General features: G+C 46.8%; 2 protein-coding genes across 3 annotated transcripts in view; one reads left to right on the top strand and one right to left on the bottom strand.

The window, feature by feature from the left end:
- Positions 1–4,611, top strand: oaz1b (ornithine decarboxylase antizyme 1b). The gene is given in 6 exon segments (XM_086151834.1): positions 1–201; positions 2,409–2,460; positions 2,462–2,548; positions 2,630–2,802; positions 3,329–3,414; positions 3,527–4,611. Coding segments are annotated over 6 exon segments (654 nt in total). The 5' UTR covers positions 1–76; the 3' UTR covers positions 3,658–4,611.
- A 4,113-nt stretch (positions 4,612–8,724) lies between these two features.
- uhrf2 (ubiquitin like with PHD and ring finger domains 2) overlaps positions 8,725–23,650 on the bottom strand; it is a 36,992-nt gene continuing 22,066 nt past the window's right edge. For both annotated transcript variants that reach the window (XM_086151828.1, XM_086151827.1), the window contains 13 exons: positions 22,800–23,018; positions 21,457–21,566; positions 21,172–21,358; positions 19,655–19,778; positions 19,029–19,136; positions 18,848–18,952; positions 18,593–18,699; positions 16,895–17,057; positions 13,899–14,036; positions 13,568–13,802; positions 12,980–13,128; positions 12,592–12,690; positions 8,725–12,507 (listed from right to left, as the gene is read on the bottom strand). In XM_086151828.1, the coding sequence (XP_086007954.1) occupies positions 12,361–12,507; positions 12,592–12,690; positions 12,980–13,128; positions 13,568–13,802; positions 13,899–14,036; positions 16,895–17,057; positions 18,593–18,699; positions 18,848–18,952; positions 19,029–19,136; positions 19,655–19,778; positions 21,172–21,358; positions 21,457–21,566; positions 22,800–23,018 (1,891 nt within the window). In that variant the 3' untranslated portion in view covers positions 8,725–12,360. The remainder of the gene's footprint in view (positions 12,508–12,591; positions 12,691–12,979; positions 13,129–13,567; positions 13,803–13,898; positions 14,037–16,894; positions 17,058–18,592; positions 18,700–18,847; positions 18,953–19,028; positions 19,137–19,654; positions 19,779–21,171; positions 21,359–21,456; positions 21,567–22,799; positions 23,019–23,650) is intronic.

The raw sequence follows: 23,650 nt of genomic DNA, 5'->3' as shown, positions 1-23,650 counted from the left end.
CCCAACTGTGTTCGGTCACTAGGACATCCAGCATAGCAGAGCGCAGTCAGCCCATCGTGTCTCTACCCGAGGCCGGATGGTAAAATCCAACCTCCAGCGGATCCTAAACAGTCATTGCTTTGCTCGCGAAAAAGAAGGAAAAAAGCAGCCTTTAACTACCATGGCGGATTTGAGTAGCGGTATTTGTGACATGATTGGGAAGTAAGTATCCTCTCTGAGCTAACGGTATCGTCGAGCGGTGGGGGAGGGGTGGCTAGCATAATCCGGCTAACAGGCTCATTATAGCGGAAGTGAAATTTAAATGTACCGTGTGTTTACAGTGCGTCGTGGCAGGGCGTTAATCACCCGTAAAAAATAAAAATGTTAATTATGCCTCGCTTTTATTAGTGTGGAGGCTTTAAATGCAATTCGAGAATTATAAACGTCGAACTTGTTTTGTGTCGCCGCTGTTAACTGCGCAAGCTAGCTCGCAACTAGCATCGTCCTGCCGTGGAAAAATTAAGTGTTTACAGCGATGGGAAGTTAAAATATGATCCTCAATGCTTTGGGGGTGGCCGTAAAATCGACACTTACATGAAGTAAATACGTTTTAGATGTCAGATTGTTCGGTTTGCAACGGTAAGACGCACTTCCTCTTTTAAGAAAGAATAATCCCGCAACGTCACGCAGCAGTTACACAAACAGAACGGCGAATGTTAGCATTCGCTGCCTCCGCGCTAATCCCCGCTATATTAGCTTATCGGACCGCGACATCCGACCGATTTTTTGTTTTTCCCGGTTCAATTTTACCCTTTGTTTTATGACCTCTGTGGATCTCTCGTCTCTGAGATCATGAGGTGAAGATTGTAGCAGATATGTCCGTGTTCAGGTGGGCAGGTTTCCGTGGTTTTGTGATGTGTCAGCAGTGTCAGCTCGGGCAGTTACGCAACTGACATCTGACTGTACGCTGCAGGTCCTCACGTACACCTTGTCTTTATTACTCTGTTCATTTATAATCCGTCTTATCAAAAGGTCACATCTTGGGACAAAATCCGCTCACAGTCCTGTTATGATTTTCCATCATCAGCACAATCTTGTGCTTTTATTGTCTGCAGACTGGAAAGTTAAGCTGCATTGACAATATATATTTGATATTGGACGAATGACATTCTCAGTTTAATGCCATTATTCACTATTTAGATAACTAGGCAAATGTTATCCTGATCTGATAATAAACACGAGTGGCACAGCCAGACTGAAGCCTAAAAGTCCTCTGCAGTATTTAGTTAGTGCTACACACCACAGCCCAGAGCTGCCTTTTTCTTCTTCTAAGTAGTTTGCATACCAAGAAACAAAACGGTGATATTTGTCCCTGTTGGCGTAGAGCTTGCCATTTATTGGTGTTTGCAGAATTCAAGCCACGTGAGGGTTTGTTGCCACACCTGAATAAGAGTTGGGGTCTGGATCTGAAAGCGGCTCAGGTCAACCATTTGAATCCTGTTTTGTGCAGCAAATATCTGGATGCTTTGACCGCATCCTGCTGTATTGGTGCGCCGCTCTTACAAAGCTTCTCTAACAGCCTTATAAACACAAGGCCATTATCCTGAGAATGAAAGAGCATCAGTGTCTGGACTTAATGAAACTGGAGCACTTACATGTCCGTCAGTGCCCTACTCAGTCCTGCGGAATTTTATCCTGACATTTCGAAATTGGGTAATCTGTCATTGTGCTGCAAACAAAAGACCATCAGAACACACCCTCACCTGTTTTTAGATCTCCTCTGCAAATAGTTTCTGCTAAAGTGGCAGAGCGGATGTGCGTTCAGCTGTGCAGAAAAGAGGAAGTGGGTCTGTCTTGAGAAACCAAAGAAAGTCCCGTGTCACAGCTTGTGTCAATACATTTGCAAACTGTTATTATGACAATATTAGGACATCATAGCCTGAAGTAGCACCAAATATTGACAGGGAAGTGCAACTGGGTCTCAACTGAAAGGCAGATAGATGTGCTCTTTTTCTTTTACGGTTTCGACTCCATACATTTGATTATATAACAGATTTTATTGGTGTGTGGGTCCTGCAAGCACAGCAGATTGTCTGGGCAGCAGTTCAAACAGCTACCTAGTTTAAAAAAAAAAAAAAAAAAAGAAAATGTTCTTCTGGATTTTCTTGGCAAAGGAGTACTTATTGAGCTGTGGATAATAGACTGTATCAGACGAACGATGCGGAGAAGGATATTTCTCTTGAAATATTTTGCATCAAATATTAACATTTCCGAGAGTGCTGTTACATAAAGGATAAAAAAAATTAAATCCCAGAAATGGATTTTTGGAAATGAATTCCCCATAGTGAGTCCTGCTAAATCAAAATAAGCCCTTAAAATGAGGGTTTTGTGTTAATTTCTCGCTCTAATACCTTGACTCTCTCTTCCAGTCTGTCCCTGCACTGTAGTAGTACCCGTGGCCCGGGGCCTCTGTGGTGCTCCTGATGCCCCTCTCCCACCCCTGAAGATCCCAGGTGGGCGAGGGAATGGCACATGGGATCACACTCCTTCAGCTCGGCCTCTATATTCAGTGAGTCTCATCTCGTCGTGCAAATGCGACATAAGCCGCGGCAAATAAACTGCATCGTGGTTCTCCCCATTTACTTTCCAGGACCTGAAGTTGACTGTAACAGAGGAGCCAGCGGGTAACGGTCGTCCCAGGATACTCCACTTCCAAAGTCACCCCACCGTTACCAAGACCATTCAGTGGGATGCTGTTCTGAGCAGCAGCGCTCTCTACGTGGAGATTCCTCTTGACCCGCTTCCTGAGGGCAGCAAGGAGAGGTGAGGACACGTGAGCGGGCGCCAAGTGGGGAATAAAACATCACGGCTCCGACGTGAGATGCGTTACAGGCGCGTTAAGAGCCACTCAAAGCGAGACCGAAGCGACGTTGATCTCTTTAAAATGGAGAAGATCAAGCCGAGAGATAATGGAATAGATCGGTTAGCAGACTCGAAGGGCCTTTTTATCTATTTTATGTTCAAACCGTGTGGTTATATGGTTATTTGCCGTTAGGGGGTCTCACGTCTAAAGTAAAAACAAAACGTGATAGACATTTACGTCCCTTTTTTTCCAACCTCCCCCCCGAAGAGAAGGAAAAAAATAACGTTAAATATCATTGCCTGACTTATGATCAAATCCTGTTATTTTTTTCAGAAAACACAAAAACTTGAGCTTTATGTTGAAATAAGGAGTTGATATAACCCCCCAAAAAAACGGCATTTTAAGAAGGTGGCATGCGTGAGTTCTCCGTGCTGCGCGGTTGTTTTTCCACTTTCTGACTGAATCTGCATTTCTGCTCCCCTCCAGTTTTGCGTCTCTCTTGGAATACGCTGAAGAACATCTGAAAGTCGTTAGCGTGTTTGTCTGCTTTTACAAGAACAGAGATGATCGTGGTACGTGCCAGCACGCTTTCTTTTTTTTCCCCCCCCCGTTCAATCGACTCTTAATTCAAACTATCACCCCCTCCCTTGCTAACATGTCGTCTCCTCTGTTTCCCCCCCGAAGCTAAACTGGTGCGTACGTTCAGTTTCCTGGGCTTTGAGATTGTGAAACCGGGCCATGCCCTCGTCCCGCCGCGACCCGACGTTCTCTTCATGGCCTACAATTTCGACAGGGATTCTTCTGACGAGGAGTAGCCTCTCCGCCCCGGCTCACGTCCCCCCATCCCGGCTCCCTGCCCTCGTACATTCGTCCATCCCAGCTTTCTAATGCATATATCCTCAGTGGTAGCTCTGTAATATTCATCCCCTCCTCTCCCATGCTTTTGTGTTAAAGGGAATACATAAGATGTGCATCTCCTTCCCACCATCTATCCTCGTGTGATATTATTATTATTATTATTATTATTTTACTGTTTTTCTCATTTTGTTTGACTTGTGAACAGGAGAGAATTTTAAGGTTTCTCTTTTTTTTTTTTTTTTTTTTTAGACTCACGTTTAGTGCAGTTGTCATTGCTGGAAGTTTAGTCCTGATTTCATTTCCATTTCTCTCCTGCTTTTGATTTCCTTTTGTGGCGGAGGATTCTTCTTTGTTTTTGAATGTACAACAAAAAGGTCATCAGGTTTACACTCGGGTACTTCAGCTTTTCCTTCTTTTTTTTTTCCAATTGGCTATCCGGTAACTTTGAAAACATGTCCAACATTTCTAACTTAATCACCCAGGCGTTCGAGCTGGACCGCTTGTTTTGTAGCACTAACACTTTCTTCTAAAAGTATTGCATTTTATTACGAGTTATGTTTTGAGCAACAGCCCAAGCGATTGGTACGTCTTGGCTGCATTCGGGTGGCACGGAGAGGTCGGATGCCCGCGAGTGCGTCAGCACGAAAGGCAGTTAAATAAATAAACAGAGACGTGAATAATCCAAAGTGATAACGCTTCTCTCCGCCATGTTAATCTGACAGCATTGTAACTTGTTTCCGCGTTGGACAAAAGCTGTGATGTTACGATTGGATATATTCTGACTTAGCATTCCTTTTAAACCTTTTTATCTTTTGGGTGTTTTTTTTTTCTCCATGATAGTTTTGGGTTTGTTGTTCACCTGCATAGTGGTACCTGTTGTGCTTCTGTAATAATAAAACAAATTTGAAAAATTTTGTGCATGTGGATTTTTTTCTCTCAAGACCTTTTTCCGCCCGTGCAGCCGACAGCTGCGGTCGGAGGCGGCATATTTTCCAGGTTCTCGGCTCATTCCTTCCCCGTCAGTGCCATAACAGGAATGCCGCTTGGAGAACTGATGCTCTAAAAGAAAAAGGTCCAGGTGGCTTCCAGACGAGACGCTCAGGCGACGGACGGCAGGGCGGCGGCCAGAGGTTAAAGGTCACTGCAACGCCACCACGCTGCTTGCTGCATTTCCTATAATCTACCATAAACATGGGTTGGAAGAAATGGACATCTGGACAGTTTATGTAAACAATTACAGACTTCATGCCTTTTGTCTATTTTCTTTCAGGGAAACTCATCTGGGAAATTTAATAGGCCAAAATATGGGTTATGGTTTGTATCATAATGTGTTGAAATTATTTATTTAAAAGTTGAAATGAATATACACTGCTCAAAAAAAATAAATGGAACATGAACACATCCAGGATTTGAATAAATAAAATGTTCTTATTAAATACTTTGTTCTTCACATTACTGACTGTGTCAACAAAAACTCAATGGGAATCAAATGTACGAACCCATGGAGGTCTGGATTTGGAGTCCCACTTAAAACGCAAGTGGAAAAACACATGAAATGTCCTTAAAACAAGTCTAAATCAATCAGGTTGCTTCCTAGTTTGATTTCACACAAGTGCGATTGACTTGGAGTTCCATTGTATTGTTAAAATGCTCCTTTTATTTATTTTTTGAGCAGTATATTTTAACCCATGTGGGCCGCAGTGCATGCTGGGCTTATGTGTACTGGTTGCTCGCGTTAACTTTGGCTCAGTACGGTACTGTATATATGGTAAAAAAAACACATTGTGGTGCTTTTAGGTGCAATTTCCAGTCCGGGGGGAAACAAACGGACCGATGCAAGGCTACACAGCTTTGCAAGGGACAAAAAGACAAGAAAGGAGTGGGAAATTGCTCGCGGAGCCGCTGCTGCACAAGTAGCATCTGATGACCGGATCTGGAAGCGGCAGGACTGAGGAGGAAACTGACGGCCGGTCAGCTCAGCGGCCCGCAAGTCTGCAGAGAACACCCGACAGCTGTCTGTAAGTTTGCAAAGAACACCCGACAGCTGTTTGTAAGTTTGCAAAGAACACCCGACAGCTGTTTGTAAGTTTGCAAAGAACATCCCACGGCTATCTGGAAGTTTGCAGCTTCTCACAACAGATGCTAGCTCTGTTAGCTTTGCAACACTAGCGACTTGTACCGCCGCTTGTCTCTTCGCGTCTTCATTTCGAAGCTCAATTTGTTTTGTGTCTTCATTGTTCTTCTCCTCGCTGGCGTCTCTCTCGGATCCAAACGGGAAGGTTTGTACAAATGACGTGTTTTTTGCTCCGTCCGGTGAAATGAACGGGACCGCGCCGGCAGCCAACCTTGTGACGTCACTTCCCGTCCCGCGCTGCGATGTAAACAACAATGGCGGCCATCCAGGGGAGAGGTTGTTTTTTCTAAATATACTGTATTTTTCGTTTATAAAATAATATAATATAAATTTAAATAATAATAATATAATATAATATAAAAGTGCCAAACCCCAGCGCTCCACAGTATGGTGACAGATATTATTTTATTTTTATTTTATTGTAGCAGGTACAAATTTACCAAATAGGAAAATAATGTCTTTGCTAACCAGGGATACGTTTTTCTTTTCCTTTTGGCTTTTTCCTTCAGGGGTCTCCACAGTGAATCAAGCTTCTCCACCCAACCCTATTCTCTGGATCCTCCTCTCACACCAACTAACTTCATATCCTCTCTCACTACGTCCATCAATCTTCTCTTTGGTCTTCCACTTGAATTCCAATTCCAGCGGCCCCTTACCGATATCTTCACTATCGCTCCTTGACACAACCATCTCTTCTCTCCAGAACATCTAGCATGTGCTGTTCCTCATTCCTGATCTCCTCCATCCTGGTCACTCCCAAAGAGAACCTCAGCATCTTCATCTCTGTGACCTCCAGCTCTGTCACCACCACCTCCTCCACTTTTCCTTTCATTCTGGCTGATAGTCTTCTATCCAGGGATACCTTTGACTATCTTGACAGTATTTCCCCAGGACTGTCTCTGGGACTCTAAGCTGGGCGGTACGTTGGTGCAGTGGTTAATGCTTCGGCCTGACAGCCTGAAGGACCCTGGTTTGATTTTGAAGAAAATTGGAGTTTGCATGTTCAAGATTCAAAGTGTTTATTGTCATATGGCCAAAGTGGAAATGTGTTTTCCGACACAATGAAATTCTTACTTTGCGTTCTGCAGTGCATTTGGATTTGGAATAAATAAGTATTGCAATGAATCGGTACTGTAAACATTATTATAACTGTGAACAGTGTTGGCAGTGCAAGTAAAATGTTGTAAAACACCGAGTGCAGCTTGGTGTGCAACTCACAAAGTGCCGCAGTTCCATGTATAGTGCTGCATTAAAGTACAGAAAAAGAAGAATGAGTGTCAGCTGTTAAGGATTCTGTTCTCCCCGTGTCTGCGTGGGTTTCCTCCGGGTTCTCCGGTTTCCTCCCACGGTGCAAAAACGTGCAGCAGGTTAATTGAAAATATTGGGAAAACGACCCTGATCGAGTGAGCGAATGGTTGTTTGTCTGTATATTGACTGGCGACCAGTCCAGGGTGCACCCTGCCTCTCGCCCGATGACAGCTGGGATATTCTTCCGCGACCCTGAGTGCAGGATAAGCGGCAGAAGATGGATGGATGGAATCTAAGCTGTCAGAAAGTTATTTTCAAGCGTTGTCCTCTTAGCCCATACGGCACCGGCTGGCCTGCAAATGTGTTCGGAATGAAGAATTCGAAGAACCGCATCGTGACCTCGTCCTTGCTGCTTGAGCGGTTTGGCTAACAAAAAATTTGTTAAATAAGAGTAATTCTACTTTGCATAATCCCACCTGATATTAAATCTCCCGAGCCGCGGATCGGGTATCAGACGCTGAACGTCAACGGTGGGATTTAGATCCAGTCTTCATAACGACACCGTTTCCCTTGATACAGTGGAGATCGCAGAGGGTTTTTAACGACTGGCATCCTTATTAGCCTGCTGATGGTGGAACGATCCGATAAGGCCCGGCCCTGGGGCACTGATGTAACTGGTGTCCAAGGTGGGGGCGGGGAGGTTGTTGCCAGGTCAGCACAAACTGCAGGAAATCAGGTCAGTTACAAAAGAACAGCAGGACCTGCTGTACACCTTCTCACCACCAGGGGGCTCCAAAGCACACTTATATATTCCTCAGCTGAATGAATTGTGTTTTGTGTGTGTGTGTGTGTGTGTGTGTGTGTGTGTTGATAGACGTATCGATCTTATCTTATTAAGTTTGTATTTGTCTTGATTTTCGGTAATTACTGGAAATGTGACCATTAACCCCTCCCCCGAGCAAATCTGCAATTAAGTAGAAAAACGGTTCATAACAGCTCTCTGTCAATTCCAATTTTCCTTCCCCTGACAAACAAACGAGGGGGGGGTGAAGGACATGATTGGTATTTGACTGTAAAACCACTTTAATAGTACATCTTACTTGCTGTTTTCATATTGTTGTTATTACCATGGCGTCTTTATTTGATAAAACGCGGCAGCATTGAACCACGGGAGGAGGTACAGAAAAGCAATAATTGTAGTGACAATAATAGAGCAGTGATTTATAATCGTTGGAATATCAGCGTGAGGTGTTACCGGCGTATTCGGCACAAAAATAAACATGGAAAAAAATACATAGATTGCGTAGACATGGAAAGAAATAAGATTAAATCTGCTTCCCATCGAGGATTGAACCCCAAAATAGGCAGAAATCACAAAAACCACTCACGTGCTTGAGCCACATCTGGGGTCGACGGGACGCCGCAAACATCTGGCGGCTTTTAGCTCGGACGGCCGGGACCTGAAGATGGTGTTTTAGAGTTCAGAGGATGAGAATCATCAAAAAACGTCTTCACCAGAAAACTTCTCCAGAAGGGCGAAGCTCTCGTGGGTTCCTTACCGGACTCACAGAGCCAAGATGGCGGCCGCGAGCAGAGGAGAGGCGGCAGAAAAAAAAACAAAACAAAAGAAAACCAGCAAGTGTTTTCTGGAATCCAAATATTTAATAGGTACATATCAAGTATTATGACATGTAGAAAATTTCAGATCACAATATGAAGCAATGGAACTGGCGTACGCTGCAAATGTTTGAGGTCGGCACATAAAAAAAAATGACTAATGATTAAAAATGGAAAGGGAGGCAACTAAAACTAGAGAGAAAAAACAAAATGGCGTACAGACAGATAATAGTAAGCATTCTAGGAAAATTAAATGTGACTTTTTTTTCTTCTTCTTCTTCTTTCTTCTTCTTCTTCTTGAATAAGGAAACAAAAACAAACAAAAAGGAAAAAACTGCACAGAAGCAAAGCGTCCACAAGACGTCTAAAAGTAGTTACGGTAGGTTCACAGGAGACAGCGAGGAGGAAAGAGGGGGTCAAAGGTCACAGCGGAGAAAGAAAGGGAGGGGGGGGGCTTAGCTTGCCAGTCAATGCAGGGAGGGGGGGAAGGAGGGGGAGACCGACAGCGGAAGTAATGCACGTCACAGTTAGCTTTAAAGAGCATTTATAATTGCATGTTGTTGATTTAAAAAAAAAAAAAAAATTAACAAAAAAAAAAATAAACACCAAAAAAAAAAAAAAAAAAAAAAAAAAATCCTGAATGATTAAACGGAAACGAGGACATCACCACAAACAAACAAACAGCCCGCCGAGAAGGGGGGGGGGGGTGGATGGGGGGAGGGCGCGCACACACACACACACACACACACACACACACACACACACACACACACACACACACACTGCGGACAAGCTTCATCTCTGATCTGAAGGTGAAGAGACGGCAGGAGAAACTCAACTTTGACACAAAAACGCTCCTCCAGGCCCCGGGAGGCGGTGTTGAGGGGGGTCACCGGTCAGTGCCGGGGGTTTTTTCAGCCAACCTTCGGCATTTTGAGCACCGTGGGGGGGGGGCAGGAAGTGATGTCGACCGTCTGTTGGGCGGGGCCGACCCAAAAATGAGAATAAACATGAAAAAAAAAAATCTTTTCCTTCGCGCCGCGACGAAAATGGGAAAAGTATTCGCCCCGCGCCCGTGACCGCGGTTTCCCAACTGCTGCCCGGCGATTTGGAGCAACCTGGCGTCGGCCGCTAACGCCGGGCCGGCCCGAGCTGGTTGAAGTTAGAAGTAGCACCGCCAGCGAGCCTCTTTCCACGTCTGCCGTCCAAATTAAACAAGAGCTCGGGTCCCTGAACGTCTCACGGCGTGAGTCACCTGCGCAATAATCAGTGTAATATCGTGTAATCAGTAACTTGGAGAACGGCGCTCTTGGATTCCGCTCGTATCTAATTCCTGAAAGCCGCCGACGCGCCGGCCGAGTGTTTGCTTTTCGTGACGGCCGGGAAACAACGTGAAGGTTAAAAACGGTTCAAAAAACAAACACCTCAACCAGGAAGTGAGTCACCTCTGCGTCGGAGTCGGAGGTTGGAGCGCGACGGGAGGACGGGGGGGGGGGTTTCGCCGAGGTCTTCGGCGCGCAGAAACAACTTTCCGAAACCTCTCGTAGTGAAACCGCCGAAATGAGTCACGGCCGCTCACGTGCGGGGGGAAAAAAAATAAAAAGATGGCGTTCGCTTCGACCGAACCGCCTAAACAACGCTCTGGATTTTAATCCCGCCGGGCATTAAGTGCTAGAGTTCTAAGTGCTAATCTGTCCTAAGGGGTCGGCGTGCGGTGACATCATTTCCTGCAGCGACCTTCTTCCCCGACGCCGTTTCCACCCGACGCCCCCCTCGCAGATCCTGCAGCGGGGCTGGTGAAAGGAGAGGGGGTTGGGCTGGATATGCGGCGAGGAGCTCGGGACGGCGGCACGGGATTAAAAGTCAGCTGCAGCGGCGGCGGCGGCGGCGCAGGAGCGGGGGAGGGGAGCCGAGCGGGAATGGTAGCGGGGGAGGGGATCGCAATAACCTCGGGTCCGTTTTCAATTTATTTCTCGCCAGGCAGCGGCGGGCGGCGTGCTCCGCGCGCATCGATCTATTTGTCGCGTCCCGCCGCGACGCTGGCGAGGAGCGTCGCGCTCGCCACCCCCCTCTCCGAAGCAGGAGTGGACCGACCCGTCCGCCAGGAGGATCACCTTCAGGAGCCTCAGCGTCCAAATCCTTTATTTACATCATAAACTTTATGACCTAAATATATTAAGGCCTGATAAATTCCTCTCTTCCCGAGGAGCTGAGAGGTCGGCCTTTTGCTCCCTGTGTGTGTGTGTGTGTGTGTGTGTGTGTGAAAATCACTCAGCCGATGAATTGGGCCGTCAAATACCAAGCTGAAACGTAAATGTGGAAATAAAGGACAGATTTCCGCCTGCTGCTGGTTTTTCAGTCCCGTTGCGAGGAGCCCTGATAAGATGGCGGCGGCGGCGGTCGGGTTACCGACGCCTTCGCCGCCTTCCGATTCCACCGGCGTGACCCTCCCGCGCGGAAATAGCACAAATAGCCGTCGAGCAGCCAGGCAGCGCCGCCGGCCGCCTCTTTGTCGGGTCCCCGGTTGATTTCAGTTGCTTGGCAACGGCGAAGATAATCGGCGCGCCCTTTCCGAGCGCCGACGGAAAGCGTCAGCGGAGGGGAGCCGGGACGCTTTCCCGACAAAACGGAGGTCGCCATTTTCCTCACGCCGCGCCGCTCGGAGGAAAAGACGCCCTTAATTTACCGAGTCGGAATTGAAACACGCGACTGAAAACCCTGCAGAGTCATTTCCGCACAGAAGCGGCGACCATTTCTAAAACCAATAAAAAAAAAAAAAAAAAACGGATACAAAATTAGAAAAATAACACGGAGAGGAAAGATCAGCACGTCGCCACGGGAGTTAAAAACACAGAATGTGTTAATAAAAGGCGAGATAAACGAGGAATCCCGGATCCCGTTTTCTGCAGGGCTGCAAAGCGATAAAGTGCTTTTGATACGGAAACGCTAAACTTGACTCGGCCGAGAGCTTGAGTGTGTGTGTGTGTGTGCATGTGTGTGTGTGTGTGTGGGGGGGAGGCGGGGGTCATCGGCGTCAACCTTTGAAACGCCCAATCGGTGAACGGGCGAGCTGCAGGCACGGTGCACAAAATGTCCGCGGGTTGGCAGGCGGGGCTGGAGGCCGAGGCGTGGATTCTAGCGGGCGGCGCGGCGGCTAAAATTAAAAAAAAAAAAAAAAAAAAAAAAAAACGGGGGAGGGGTCGTATCCGTGGAGATGGCTTGCGGGTTCACGAGTCAGGGCGGGGTCTGGGTGTCTCTTGTGCATTGGTGTGCGTTTCGAGGAGGAGGAAGTGGAGAAGGAGGAGGAAGAGGAGGGGCGGGGAGGTAAAAAATGTCCTTGGTTGTTTTTTTTGTTTTGTTTTTTTTTTTCAGGCTGGTGAGTTTTATGGAGACGGTCCAAGTTCAACAGATGAGGTCAGACCCTACTGAGGTTGTTTGTGTATGAATGATTGTATACATAAATGGCTGTATATGCAATATACATCTGCCCGTGGGTAAGTACAGTACGTGTGCGCAATGCGTTTTAAAGTGGAGCTCTAGGGTATATGTGGGTGCACAGAATGGATGCCTGTGTGTGTGTGTGTGTGTGTGTTTGTATGTGTATGTGTGTGTGTGTGTGTGTGTGTGTGTGTGTGATCTACTTATAAATGGAATCTGGATCTCATCGGCCCTTGCTGTAGCCGGGAAAGAACTGGTCGAGCAGCAGCTGGAGCGTCTTGTTTTGGCTCATGACATAGTCCTTGCCCAAGTCGTGGCGGCAGGCGGGGCAGGTGTACACCTTCGCTCGGAACGACCGCTGGAGGCAGCTCTGCGGGCGGAGGGGTCAGGGGTCAGGGGTCAGGGGTCACGCCGGTTTTCGGAAGGTGTGTGGAGCGAAAGCGGCGCGGCCTACCTTGCAGACGTTGTGCGAGCAGACAGTGGTGATGGGTTGGAAGGCCAGCTCCTGGCAGCACACGCACATGAAGATCTGCTCCATCTTACGCAGGAAGTTCTTCACGTGCGCGCACGCAGGGCGAGGAAACGGAAAAGGAACGTCATTTTCCGCGAAAACGGGATGTTTTTTCACGACAATGATCCCGCCGACACAAACGCGATCGACGCCGGGGGTTCCTGATTGCAGAACGATCAAAATTAGCATTTTAGCTCATTCGGAAACATCCGCGGCGTCGTCATGGCGACATCAGCGGGTTCAGCCAAACGCACCACGTGCAAAATGATGGCAACAAAGGGCCGATGGGAAGCTGCACCCGTGTGTGTGTGTGTGTGTGTGTGTTGCTTACCGGTCCCTCCTTGAGGTGCTCCATGGCTTCATCCCATAGTTTCTTGTTTGCTGTGTCCTCCTGGATCAGCTGCCGCTGCTGCTCCGACAGCTTGAAGGTCTCCTCGATCTTCGGCCGCTTGGACGGCGGCTCCTCCGCCGGCGACGGTTCTGCCGCGGAGGAAAAAAAAAACAAAACGAAACGGCGAAGTTGAATTAAAAAATTAAGACGTCAGCCACCGAACAAACCCTGTCAGTCAGAGCTCGGGGGCGAGCGCGCCCGTCTGTCATCTCGCCGCCGTTCGCCAGATGCAGCTCATTTGGGGAGGAGAAGCCCTGGAGGTCCAGCACCTCGGGGTCGGGGTCCCGCAAACACTCGCTATCATCCGGCATCTTTGTGTTTTAAAAGAAAACACCCGTCGCTACGGCTACTGTATTCTCAGCCTCATTAGAATTCCTTAAAAGCACCAATTTGTAAGAAAAAGTTTTGACCCAGTTTCAGACGCGGAGCGAGGAAAACCCCGACGGAGTTACTTTTTCAAAATAAACCGGTGTGTGTGTGTGTGTGTGTGAAGCTAATTTCCCGGTATGGCCGGGCTCAGGCTCCCACCGCTGTCCCCGCTGGTCTTCTCGTCCCCGTTGCTCTGGGGTTCCTCCTCGTCCAGGCCGGCCCCGAGCAGCTCGCTCTCTTCCTCCTCTTCGTTTTCGTCCCTCTCCTCCACCTTGTGCTGCCTCCGCGGCCTCCCCCTGCCGGGGTGGTGTTTCCCGCGGCCGCCGCGGCCGGGTCTGGCGACCGCCTCTTTCTTAGTCTTGTTAGCCATGGCTGCCAAGTAGCCTGGCGGGTACTGCGGAGTCAAACACACACACACACACACACACACTTGGGATATTATTTAATGCTCACACTGAGCGCTCGCGTTCGTACGCACTTGCGCGCCGACCTGCACGGAGAGGCCCAGCTTGTTTATCCTCTCCATCCCCTCCGGGGTCCACGGCGCCGGCTCCAGGTCGTCCCGCCTCAGCAGGTACCGCCACACCAGGTAGCCACACTTCCCGATCTCCGGCCAGTACTTCACCACCTGAGGGCGGACGGACGGACGGACGGACTTGTAGCTCGAGCGTCTCCGTTTATTTTTATTTTTTTTGAACATTTATTAGAACAGGTTCCTTGACAGAGTCGCGCACGTTCTTACAAAACCTCATGACAAGATACACATTATACAATATCCTTTATAGGTCACTTGTTTCCTCACTAGCAAGCAAAAAATGAAAAAAAACAACAAAAAAACAAACATCTAGCTCAGTCAAATACAGATAATTTCTTCAACTCTCCAAATATTTTTTGACAGATGCCCATTTGTCAAGATATAGGTCTGTCTGAAGTGGTAAGTTTGCTGTTCTGCGTTCCATGCAGTTTCCATCCTTAAGCCTCTGACGCCGCTGGTCCAGTAGGTTTGTGAGGTTTAAGACAGTTTACTGGGATCATTTTATGTGCAATTAATAGAAGAACTCTTAAGCGAAAACACCTGGTTTTTCCCTAAATCGCTTGTTGATGCTGCACCCATAATAAATTGCTGTGGATCAATTGGTCTGTTTAATTTTAAAATCTCACTCATTTGTTTTTTTAACCTCTTCCCAGAATTTCATCAGTTTAGGGCCGTCCCAAAAAATGTGGGAAAAGTCCCCCGTTATGCCACAGCCCCTCCAACACAGGGGAGAACAGTTATTATCATAAGAAGCTATTATCAAGGGAGTTTTAAAAGACCTTATTCTTAACTTCCAGCTGAACTCCCTCCATGTTGGGCTGCTTAAACATGTTTGCCATGGCAACCAAGAACTCTCCCGTTCTCCATCAGCAATCACGGCATTAGATTCCGGTAAAGTGTCCATACGTATCCTGCCATATATATCTAATATTGTATTTTTAATGTTCATTTTGTTCTCAACTATCTCAATCCAATATTGTTCAAAATTAGTTGAAGCTTCTTTACTATTGTCCCATTCTTTGTGTGTCATCAAATAATGTCAAATTTGAAAATACCTAAATAAATCCTTCGAGTCAATGCCGTATTTTGCCTGAAGTTGTGAAAAAGCCCTCAGAGTTCTTCAAATAACTGATTTGATACAAGATTCACTCTCTCATTTGCACATCATATAGACATAAAACCGTTCACCCTCTCATTCCTATATAGACAAACCATTCAGTCATTCACACAAAACAGAAATACAACCGTTCACCCTCTCGTTCAGTTATTTAAATACAGCCATTCATTCATTTACAACTAATATCGAGACATCAAATCATTTGTTGTTGTTGTTGTTCATCTAAACCAGGGGTCGGCAGCCCGCGGCTTTTTCATCTTTACACTCCGGCTCCGAGTTTGCTCGGGAAAATAAATTTTAAATATTTAATTGAAGCGTATTTCGTTTGTGTTAATTCCTTTTTTTAACTTTTAGTTCGAAGTTGGAATATTATTACGATATTATTACGTAACACTCGCGGAAGCCGGTAAAGTCCCGATTTGCAGATGCTGTGCGCAGAAGTTCAGGCGCAGAAGCCCCATAAACCAGGTAAAATAAATATTTATGAAGATATTTTGCAAATATTTATTTTTTATTGTTTACTGACACAGTGATTTTTTTCCCCGATTTACTTTAAAAATTCAGGTCAAGGCTCCGCTCCACGCTCTGAAAGCCCAAAGCTCAAAATGAGCTCATTACATAAATACAATTTAATTTTCCACGTAACACTTTGTGAATTTCAGAAGCAACACACTACACACTTGTTTATACAAAAGTGTAAAGGTAATAAAAAGCAATATATACAGTGGTACCTTTATTTTAGACGTCAAAAAGTAATTGCGGCTCCCGGTGTTTTCTTTTCCGAGGAAAACGGGTCCAAATGGCTCTTTGGGTGTTAAAGATTGCCGACCCCTGATACAGACCTTTCATTCATTCACACATCATATGGATATCATTCACTCATTCACAGTCCAATAGAAATACAACATTTACTCTCATTCAAGAATCATGCAAACTATGCACGCTGTCATTTGCAAAAAATAGAGAAATACAAAATTCACCCTCTCATTCAGTCATTTAAATACAGCCATTCATTCATTCACTCACAACTAATATAGAGACACACAATCATTCACCCTCTCATTCAGTCATGTAGACATGTTGTTGTTATTCATATGGACATATGCAACCATTCATTCATTTATTCACATGTAAACAAACTTCACGCTGTCATTTGCACAAAATAGAGAAATACAAAAATTCACCGTCTCATTAGTCATATAAATACTGCCATTCATTCATAACTAATATAGAGACACACAACCATTCACCCTCTCATCACATACAGATATTAAACTATTCTTTCACACAAACAGACTCAACCGTTCACTCATTCGAATGCTCTAATTCTCATTTTCGGGTCTCGGCCGAACGTCCTTGTTGTTTTTTGGGGTTCTCGTCTGGAAAACGATCATTTGTTTTTGTTTCTCTGCGCTTTACCGCTGATGATCCTGCGCCGCGGGAGGTGCGAGCTCAAACCTCCTCGGGTTTAACCAGGAATAAAAGACACATGAATGGCACGGCGGGTCCCACGGCAACGATATCACGGCCCCGTTTTTGAAATATTAAAGCTGGAGATCCTTCGGAGAAGAACACGGATCGTCCGTCGCCGGGCGTTTCTGAATGACGCGAGCAGCCGGGGCGGAAATAACGCTTTAATTTAAATGTATCACGTTCCTTATTAGCAGGGAGGGAGCGCTGCGACGGCTCTCTGCAGGATTAGGTGAAAAAGCCATTTCCCCAACCTAAGCAGATAAGGTGAATTATATATGAATATTTTTTCCGTGCGGCGCGGCCCCCGGGGTTAGGGGAGGGGGGCGGGGCCCCGGGCGGCGGCGGCGGCGGCGGTCTGTACCTTGTAGATACCGTCGTAGCGGTTCCCCTCCTCGGGAGCGTACTTGCTGATGCGTTTGCCTTTGGAGCTGCGGACGACCCGCACCGGCTTCCCCGCCCGCCAGTTCCTGGACTCGGCGCCGTCTTTGTCGTTGAGCGGCGCGTCGCAGTTCAAGGCCAGGGCTCTGGGAAAATAGAAAAATAAAGAAATAAACCCATCGGGCGCGGAGTGATTCAAATGGTGTCTGACAAGGGGATTACGCATGTTAACGCCTAATCAATTATTGATTGCTGTTGCAAAAGCTATTAGTCAGGCTGATTATGCGCCGCAGACGAGCGCGGCGTCGACGCGGGGTTTGATTTTTGAGGACGATGGGACGCGGCAGCACCGTTACGCAACCGTCACCCCCACCGCACCGACACGTGTTTGATATTTGTCCGCCATGATGTCATCCGGCCGAGGCCTGTGACTTCACTCCTCAAGTGTGTTATTTACACCGTAGGAGTCAAACGCCGGCCCGCGGGCCACAATCGGCCCGCGGTCTAATCATACTTGGCCCGTGACGCCGTAACCAAATGACTATTTATCACTAATACGACAAATCCCGGAAAGCTCTGCTGGTGTTTTGGCGCGAAAATCACGACGGGACCCATAAACGGCCTCTCCTCTGTTGACGACCTCATGCTAATACTGGCTATCAGACTTTTGAATTCCTCTTCCCTCAGCCGCAGGGAATGTTCAAATCTTTGTAGTTAACAGTGAAAAGTTAAGACAATTTATATTTCATTGTATTTCTTATTCTCCCTCCTTCCTACTATTATCTATTACTGTTATGTTTTTACTTGAAACTCTGGCACAACGATTTCCTTCGGGATAAATAAAGTTGTTCTCATCTCATCTCATCTCATCTACCCCTCCCAAATTTTTAGAATTTTAATTTTTTATTTAAATTTTTTTTTTTTTTTTTTTCAAGAAATGAATGCCATTTTTTAACATTTGAATTAAGTTATTTTATGTCACATTAAGCTTAAGTTGTTCCATATTCAGTTTTTAAGCAGAACTTGTTTGCGTCCGTATGGAAAGGTTTATTGCTACACTTGGAGGAAGATTTTTTTCAATAAATATCAATGTGCATCTTTTTGTGTGTTGCGCTGTGTATTTGCGTTTAACACCCCTGATTTTTTTATACCACAACACCTGATTTCTCTGTTCCGTAACAAAAACAAACATACACTCGATTGCAAATGTTGTAATGACAAATCGGTGTAGGGGTTTGGCGGTTTGATCCCCGGCCTAAATGTGTGTGTGTGTTTGTGTGTGTGTGTGTGTGTGTGTGTGTGTGTGTGAGTGAGTGTGTAATCAGATAGTGTGCTCAATATTCTGAAATTACGGTGGCTTCTCTCCTATCCTTGTTTGTACCAGCCTGCAACACATCCTGCCTATTTTTGTTTATTTATTTTATTCAAAGCTATTTATTTTCGTCACTCTATTTATATTGTCGTTTAGCCGGTTGTGTATTTTTCACCCTCACTGTTCCTTAATGTTGCCCATCGTTGTCTGCCGTCTATTTATCTGCTGTCAATTTATTTCTATTTTTTTTTTTAAATATTTGAACTGTTTACGCTGTTGTGACAATTCCCCCTGTGGAAATTTTTTCTTTTCTTTTTTTTTTTTTTTTTTTTTAATTTGATGAAGCCAGGAAGGGAAACATGGGCGTACCTGTTCATGTGGGTCAGCGTCTGGTCGAAAGAGTGCTCGCCGATGCGCTTGTTCCCCGAGAGGTCGCGCCCTCCGCTGCCCGTGTAGGTGAATTCATCCCCCCGGTCCTGCAGCAGCAGCACGACATTGTAACATAAAGTCACTGGCGTCCTCCAGAAGGCGTGACGTTTCCACGTTCCTCCACGGATGCCTGTTTTTGTTTTGTTTTTTTTCCACCCGGTCTGCGAAACAGGCTGCACACAACATATAACCTACCACTTCGTCCTCGAAGCCCCCGGCCAGCACCAGCGAGTAGGAGCCGTCGTTGCTGCGCCCGTGGATGCCGCCCACGTGAGGCCGGTGGACGCCCGCCTCGCTCACCTGAGAGAAAAAAAAAAAGGGGCGTAAATGAAGAGGGAGGGACTTTGCATCCGAAAAACAGTGGGGAGACGCTCACCTGAACTCGAAACTTCCATGTGGTTCCGACAGGAACTCCAGGTATGGGGCCGTAGTGGTTTGAGGGAACAATCGTGCACTCCTTGGTCCGGCCGACGCACGCCATACCCTGCCATTACAAACAAACCCCGAGCTAGGGAAGCGAAAACGCCGCTACTCGTCAGCATGGGGGCGCCAGAGAGCGTCTGACGCGTAAAGGTTGCAGAAAAAAAAAAAAAAATACCGTCGTGACTCAACGCTAATAAATGCGCCCGGCTGTTTTCAATTAGTCCGCAGAGAGAGGCGGCGTTCCGCTAAAGAAAACTTTTTTTTTTTTCCGGCGCCGCTTCCAAGAAACTGCGGCGCGGTCGCGCTCACCGGCGTCGTTCTTCGATTAAAACGGATGCCGCGTTTAGACACGCTTTAATTCACGTCACCTGTTTCATTTTCCGCATCGGCGGCGGGAATGAGGCCGTGAGACCGAACCCGAAAGAGCGACGCGGGGTGGTCTTTATTTTTTAATACATAAAGAATATAAGTATGATTATTCTGAGTTCCTCTCACGGGAGGTTCGCCGCTCGTCTCTAGACGGCGTGTGAATGAGAAGGCGAATGTTTTTTTTTGGTTTTTCCGCGTCGTCTCCTCTACCTTTCCCCAGTCCCTTTGGCTCTCGGTGGTGGCTGAAGGCATCTTGGCCTTCTTCTTGCTGGCTTTGAGCTTCTCCCCGGCCTTGACCACCTCGCTGGTGTCGTTCTTGCAGGTGGGGCAATACCTGCGGGGCAGATAGCAAACGGGGTCACGTGGTTTGGACTGTATTTCGACCGCAGCAGCTACAAGGGAGAACTTTCCGGGGTTTTCTCAGAGGACAACCGACAACCTGTCTTCACCTCGGCGGCATCTCTGGAACCCATTTGCGCCCCCCCTTGTCACTTTCAGCCTCGGGGGACGGCGAGGGGAGGGGGCGCTAACGTTTAGCTCCAGATGGGACCAGAACATATTCAGATCAGGGGCTCCTCCCACACATGTGCAGGAGAACCAACATGAACCCATACATGTGAATAAATGAGGACTATAAATGTTTTCAAAATGAATGGTTGTATGACTACATGACTTGCAAATGAATCTTGTTATGCCTCTTAATGAGCTAAAAAGAAAACTAGTCGGTTCATGAATGAGTGAATGGTTGTACGTCTGCGTGAGCAAACGAATGAGTGTCTCCGACGTGTGAATGAATGATTAAATGGCAGTTCGTGGAGGAAGCGAGTGATTAAATGTCTGTATATGTCACGTAAATGAATGAGTGAATGGTAGTTTGTCTTTGACATGTGAATAAATGAGTGAATGGTTGTAAGTCTCTATAGGAGATGCGAATGAATGACTAAGTGGTAGTTTGTTGATGACCTTTGAATAAGTGAATGGTTCTATTTCTATATATGACGTGTAAATGAATGAGTGAATGTTTTTTATGTCTATATAAGGTGCGAATGAATGAGTGAATGGTTGTATGACGACATTTAAATGAATGAATGACCAGTTTAATGTCTCTATATGAGGTGCGAATGAATGAGTGAATACTAGTTTGTCCATAATTCATGTGAATGAGTGAATAGTTGCATGTCTAAGCGAGCAAGTGAATGTTATTTCTTATGACGTGTGAATGAATGATTGACTGTGGTTGGTCTGAATGACACGTAAATGAGAGCGAACGGTCGTTTTTCTCTATATGACGTGTGAATGAACAATTAAATGGTCGTTTGTTTGACTCGTGAATGAGTGAATGGTCGTTTCTTATGACGTGCGAATGAACGACTGACTAAATGACATGAAAATGAGAGTAAATGGCTGTATGACTATATTTTGTTTGAATGAATGAGTGAATGAGAGGGTGAACGGCGTCCGTTTTGGTGTTTCTGTCATGGACTGATCCCCCTGCAACTGGTGAAAACGAACGAGTGAATAAATAAAACTCCAGAATCCGCTGAAAGGTGTTGGTAATCATATAAAGACACGTGAAATGATGTCGCTCTTCGCCGCGTCAGATGAAGCCATTAATTCCCATCGATTCCTAAAATCAATCATGGTTTCGTTACACCTCGGCCGCGACACCACGCCGTCAATCGGCCCGGTTAGAGCGGCCCGGCTGCTAACCGCCGCCGCTTTCTTACCAGTCCTCGTCGTCCGGGATGTTCGCCAGCGGCGGGTTGAGGCAGTAGATGTGGAACGCCATGTTGCACTCGTCGCAGAGCAGCTGCATGTGAGCGTCCTGCTTGCCGCCGCAAACGCAGCACGAGCAGAAGCGGCACTCGGCGTCCGGGTCGGCCTTGCAGTGCTTGCACTCCGGACCGCTCTTCCCTGGAGTTGCGAGGAACAAGAAGAAGAAAGATACGTGCGCGTCCGTGTACAAACGGCGAGATCTTCCGGTTGGACCTGCTCGACCGCCCCGTCCGTACGTTTGAACTGTCCGTCCGCGGAGGACAGCGCGGGAGCTCCGGGTTTCTCCACCTGGTAGATCTCGTCCAGAAACTGGACCTTGCAGTCCCCGATGACGTCTCCGGGACCCCTGGGGGCGACAGGAAGGGCCGTGAGGAAACAGGAAACAGGACGGAAGGTCAAGGGACAATAACAGGAAGTGGAAGAGGGTGGCGGCGGCGAATGCGGGGGGGGGGGGTTCGATATCACACCTCGGCGAAATCGTTTTTATCTTCTGAGGAAACACAACTCAAACGGAGAGTAGGAAGTTACTCCACCGGCAGCTACTGATTGGCAGCCACTTCCTGTGACGACTTCTTTTTGATACCAAGTCCTTTTAAGGTGTTTGCATTGAATATGGATGGAATGAACCTGCTCAGATGCTTCATTGTAAAATAAAATCAGGTTAAATGAATAAAAAGGGAGTCAGACAAATAAATGAAAATTGTGATGAGGCAAGTTATTTCTGAGCGGTGCGGCGGTTAGCGCCTCTGCCTGGCGTCCCTGCTTGGATTCCCTTCCTGTTTGTCCATGTTCTGCACATGTCTGCGAGGGTTCCTCAGGGTTCTGCAGGTTCCTCCCACGGTCCAAACAAATAAATGAGAGGGCGAACCTGAGTATATCTATATGACGGGTGAATGAGTGAGTGAATGTTTTTGTTTCTACACGGAAAATTTGAACGACAGAGTGAAACAGTTCTATGTGACATATATGGTTTATGTCTAAATGATGCATGAGTGAGTGAATGAATGGTATTTGTGTCTATATCAAGTATAAATGAATGGTTTTTGTGTCTATATGATACATGAGTGAGTGAATAAATGGGTTTTGTGTCATTATGATATAAAAATGAATGGTCTATGTGTCTATATGATGTATGAATGAGTGAATAAATTGTTTTGTGTCTATATGATAAATGAATGAATGGTTTATGTGTCTATAGGATGTATAAATGAATGGTTTTCGTGTCATTCTGATGCATGAATGAGTGAATAAATTGTTTTTGTGTGTATATGATGAATGAATGAATGAGTGAAAAATTTGTTTTTGTGTCTGTATGATGTATAAATGAATGGTTCATGCGTCTATATAACGTATGAATGAGTGAATAAATTGTTTTTGTGTCTATATGATGAACGAATGAATGGTTTATGTGTCTATAGGATGAATGAACGAATGCATCCGTACGATGTCTGAATGAGTGAATGAATGTGTGGCCCTGTGATGGATCCAGGGCGAACCCTGCTTCTCAAGCGTCACAGACGACGAATGGGTGAATTATTGTTTTGCTCAGGATGGCCGGTCGCCCCCTCCGGCTCCTCACCCCAAGAGAATCTTGACCCGCAGCTCCTTGTTGGTGCGCGAGGTTTGGCTGAGGGTCTGCACCTCGGCGTCGAACCAGAACCCCCGCTCCTCGGGCGTCTCCATGTTGTAGTTGACCATCACTCGCATGCCCACCATGAGCTGGTCCCAGCGCAGCAGGGTCCGGGCGCGGGGCCGCACGTGGACCGGCTGGATCTCCACCAGGCCGTTCTCCGGGTAGCTGGACGTGAGCAGAGGGGAGCAGAGCGGAGCGTGGGTGCACAGATAGCGGCAGAAAGAAGAAGCGTCTCGGTGGAAAATAACCGGAGGACGTCGGCCGCCTATTAATCTGCGTGTAGAAAATAAAAGGGCCGAGCCGAGTGACCGTGACGCGGTTTGGGAGGAACCGACGATTACCACCCGGAAAGGTCTGAAAAGACGACGTGCAGCTGACAGACCGGCGGGCCTTAATACCCAGCAGATGTATCTGCGCGTCGTGGCCGCTTTTGAGAACAAAGAAGAAAAGCTGAAAAAAAAAAAACAACCAAGGAGCGGACGGGGAGGCCTCGGGTCTCGGACTGGGATCATCCACATCCTCAGCACATTTTCCAGGAAACCGCTGCACCCCCTGACCCGCTCGCTAGCTGCGCCACGACGGCCGGTTGCGTTCTGCAGAATCGGGGCCGCGGACAAAACTTCCGCGGTTACAAATGCTTCGCTGTTTGAAAGTTTTGGCTAACGCTACACTGTATTTAGTCGGCGGGAACTACGAGACGGGCTACAAAAACTCGTTCGTTTGGATATTTGGATCCTCGTTGCAAAGCCACTGATTTCTAAATCGGTTTATCCTCTTGTCTCTTTCATGGAAGAATT

This window comes from Fistularia commersonii, chromosome 9, assembly GCF_037954325.1.
Source record: "Fistularia commersonii isolate RoL2024-O1a breed Wild chromosome 9, RoL_Fcom_v1.0, whole genome shotgun sequence".
Taxonomy (NCBI): domain Eukaryota; kingdom Metazoa; phylum Chordata; class Actinopteri; order Syngnathiformes; family Fistulariidae; genus Fistularia; species Fistularia commersonii.
Note: the sequence above shows the minus strand (reverse complement) of the source record. Positions and strands in the feature narration are given on the sequence as shown.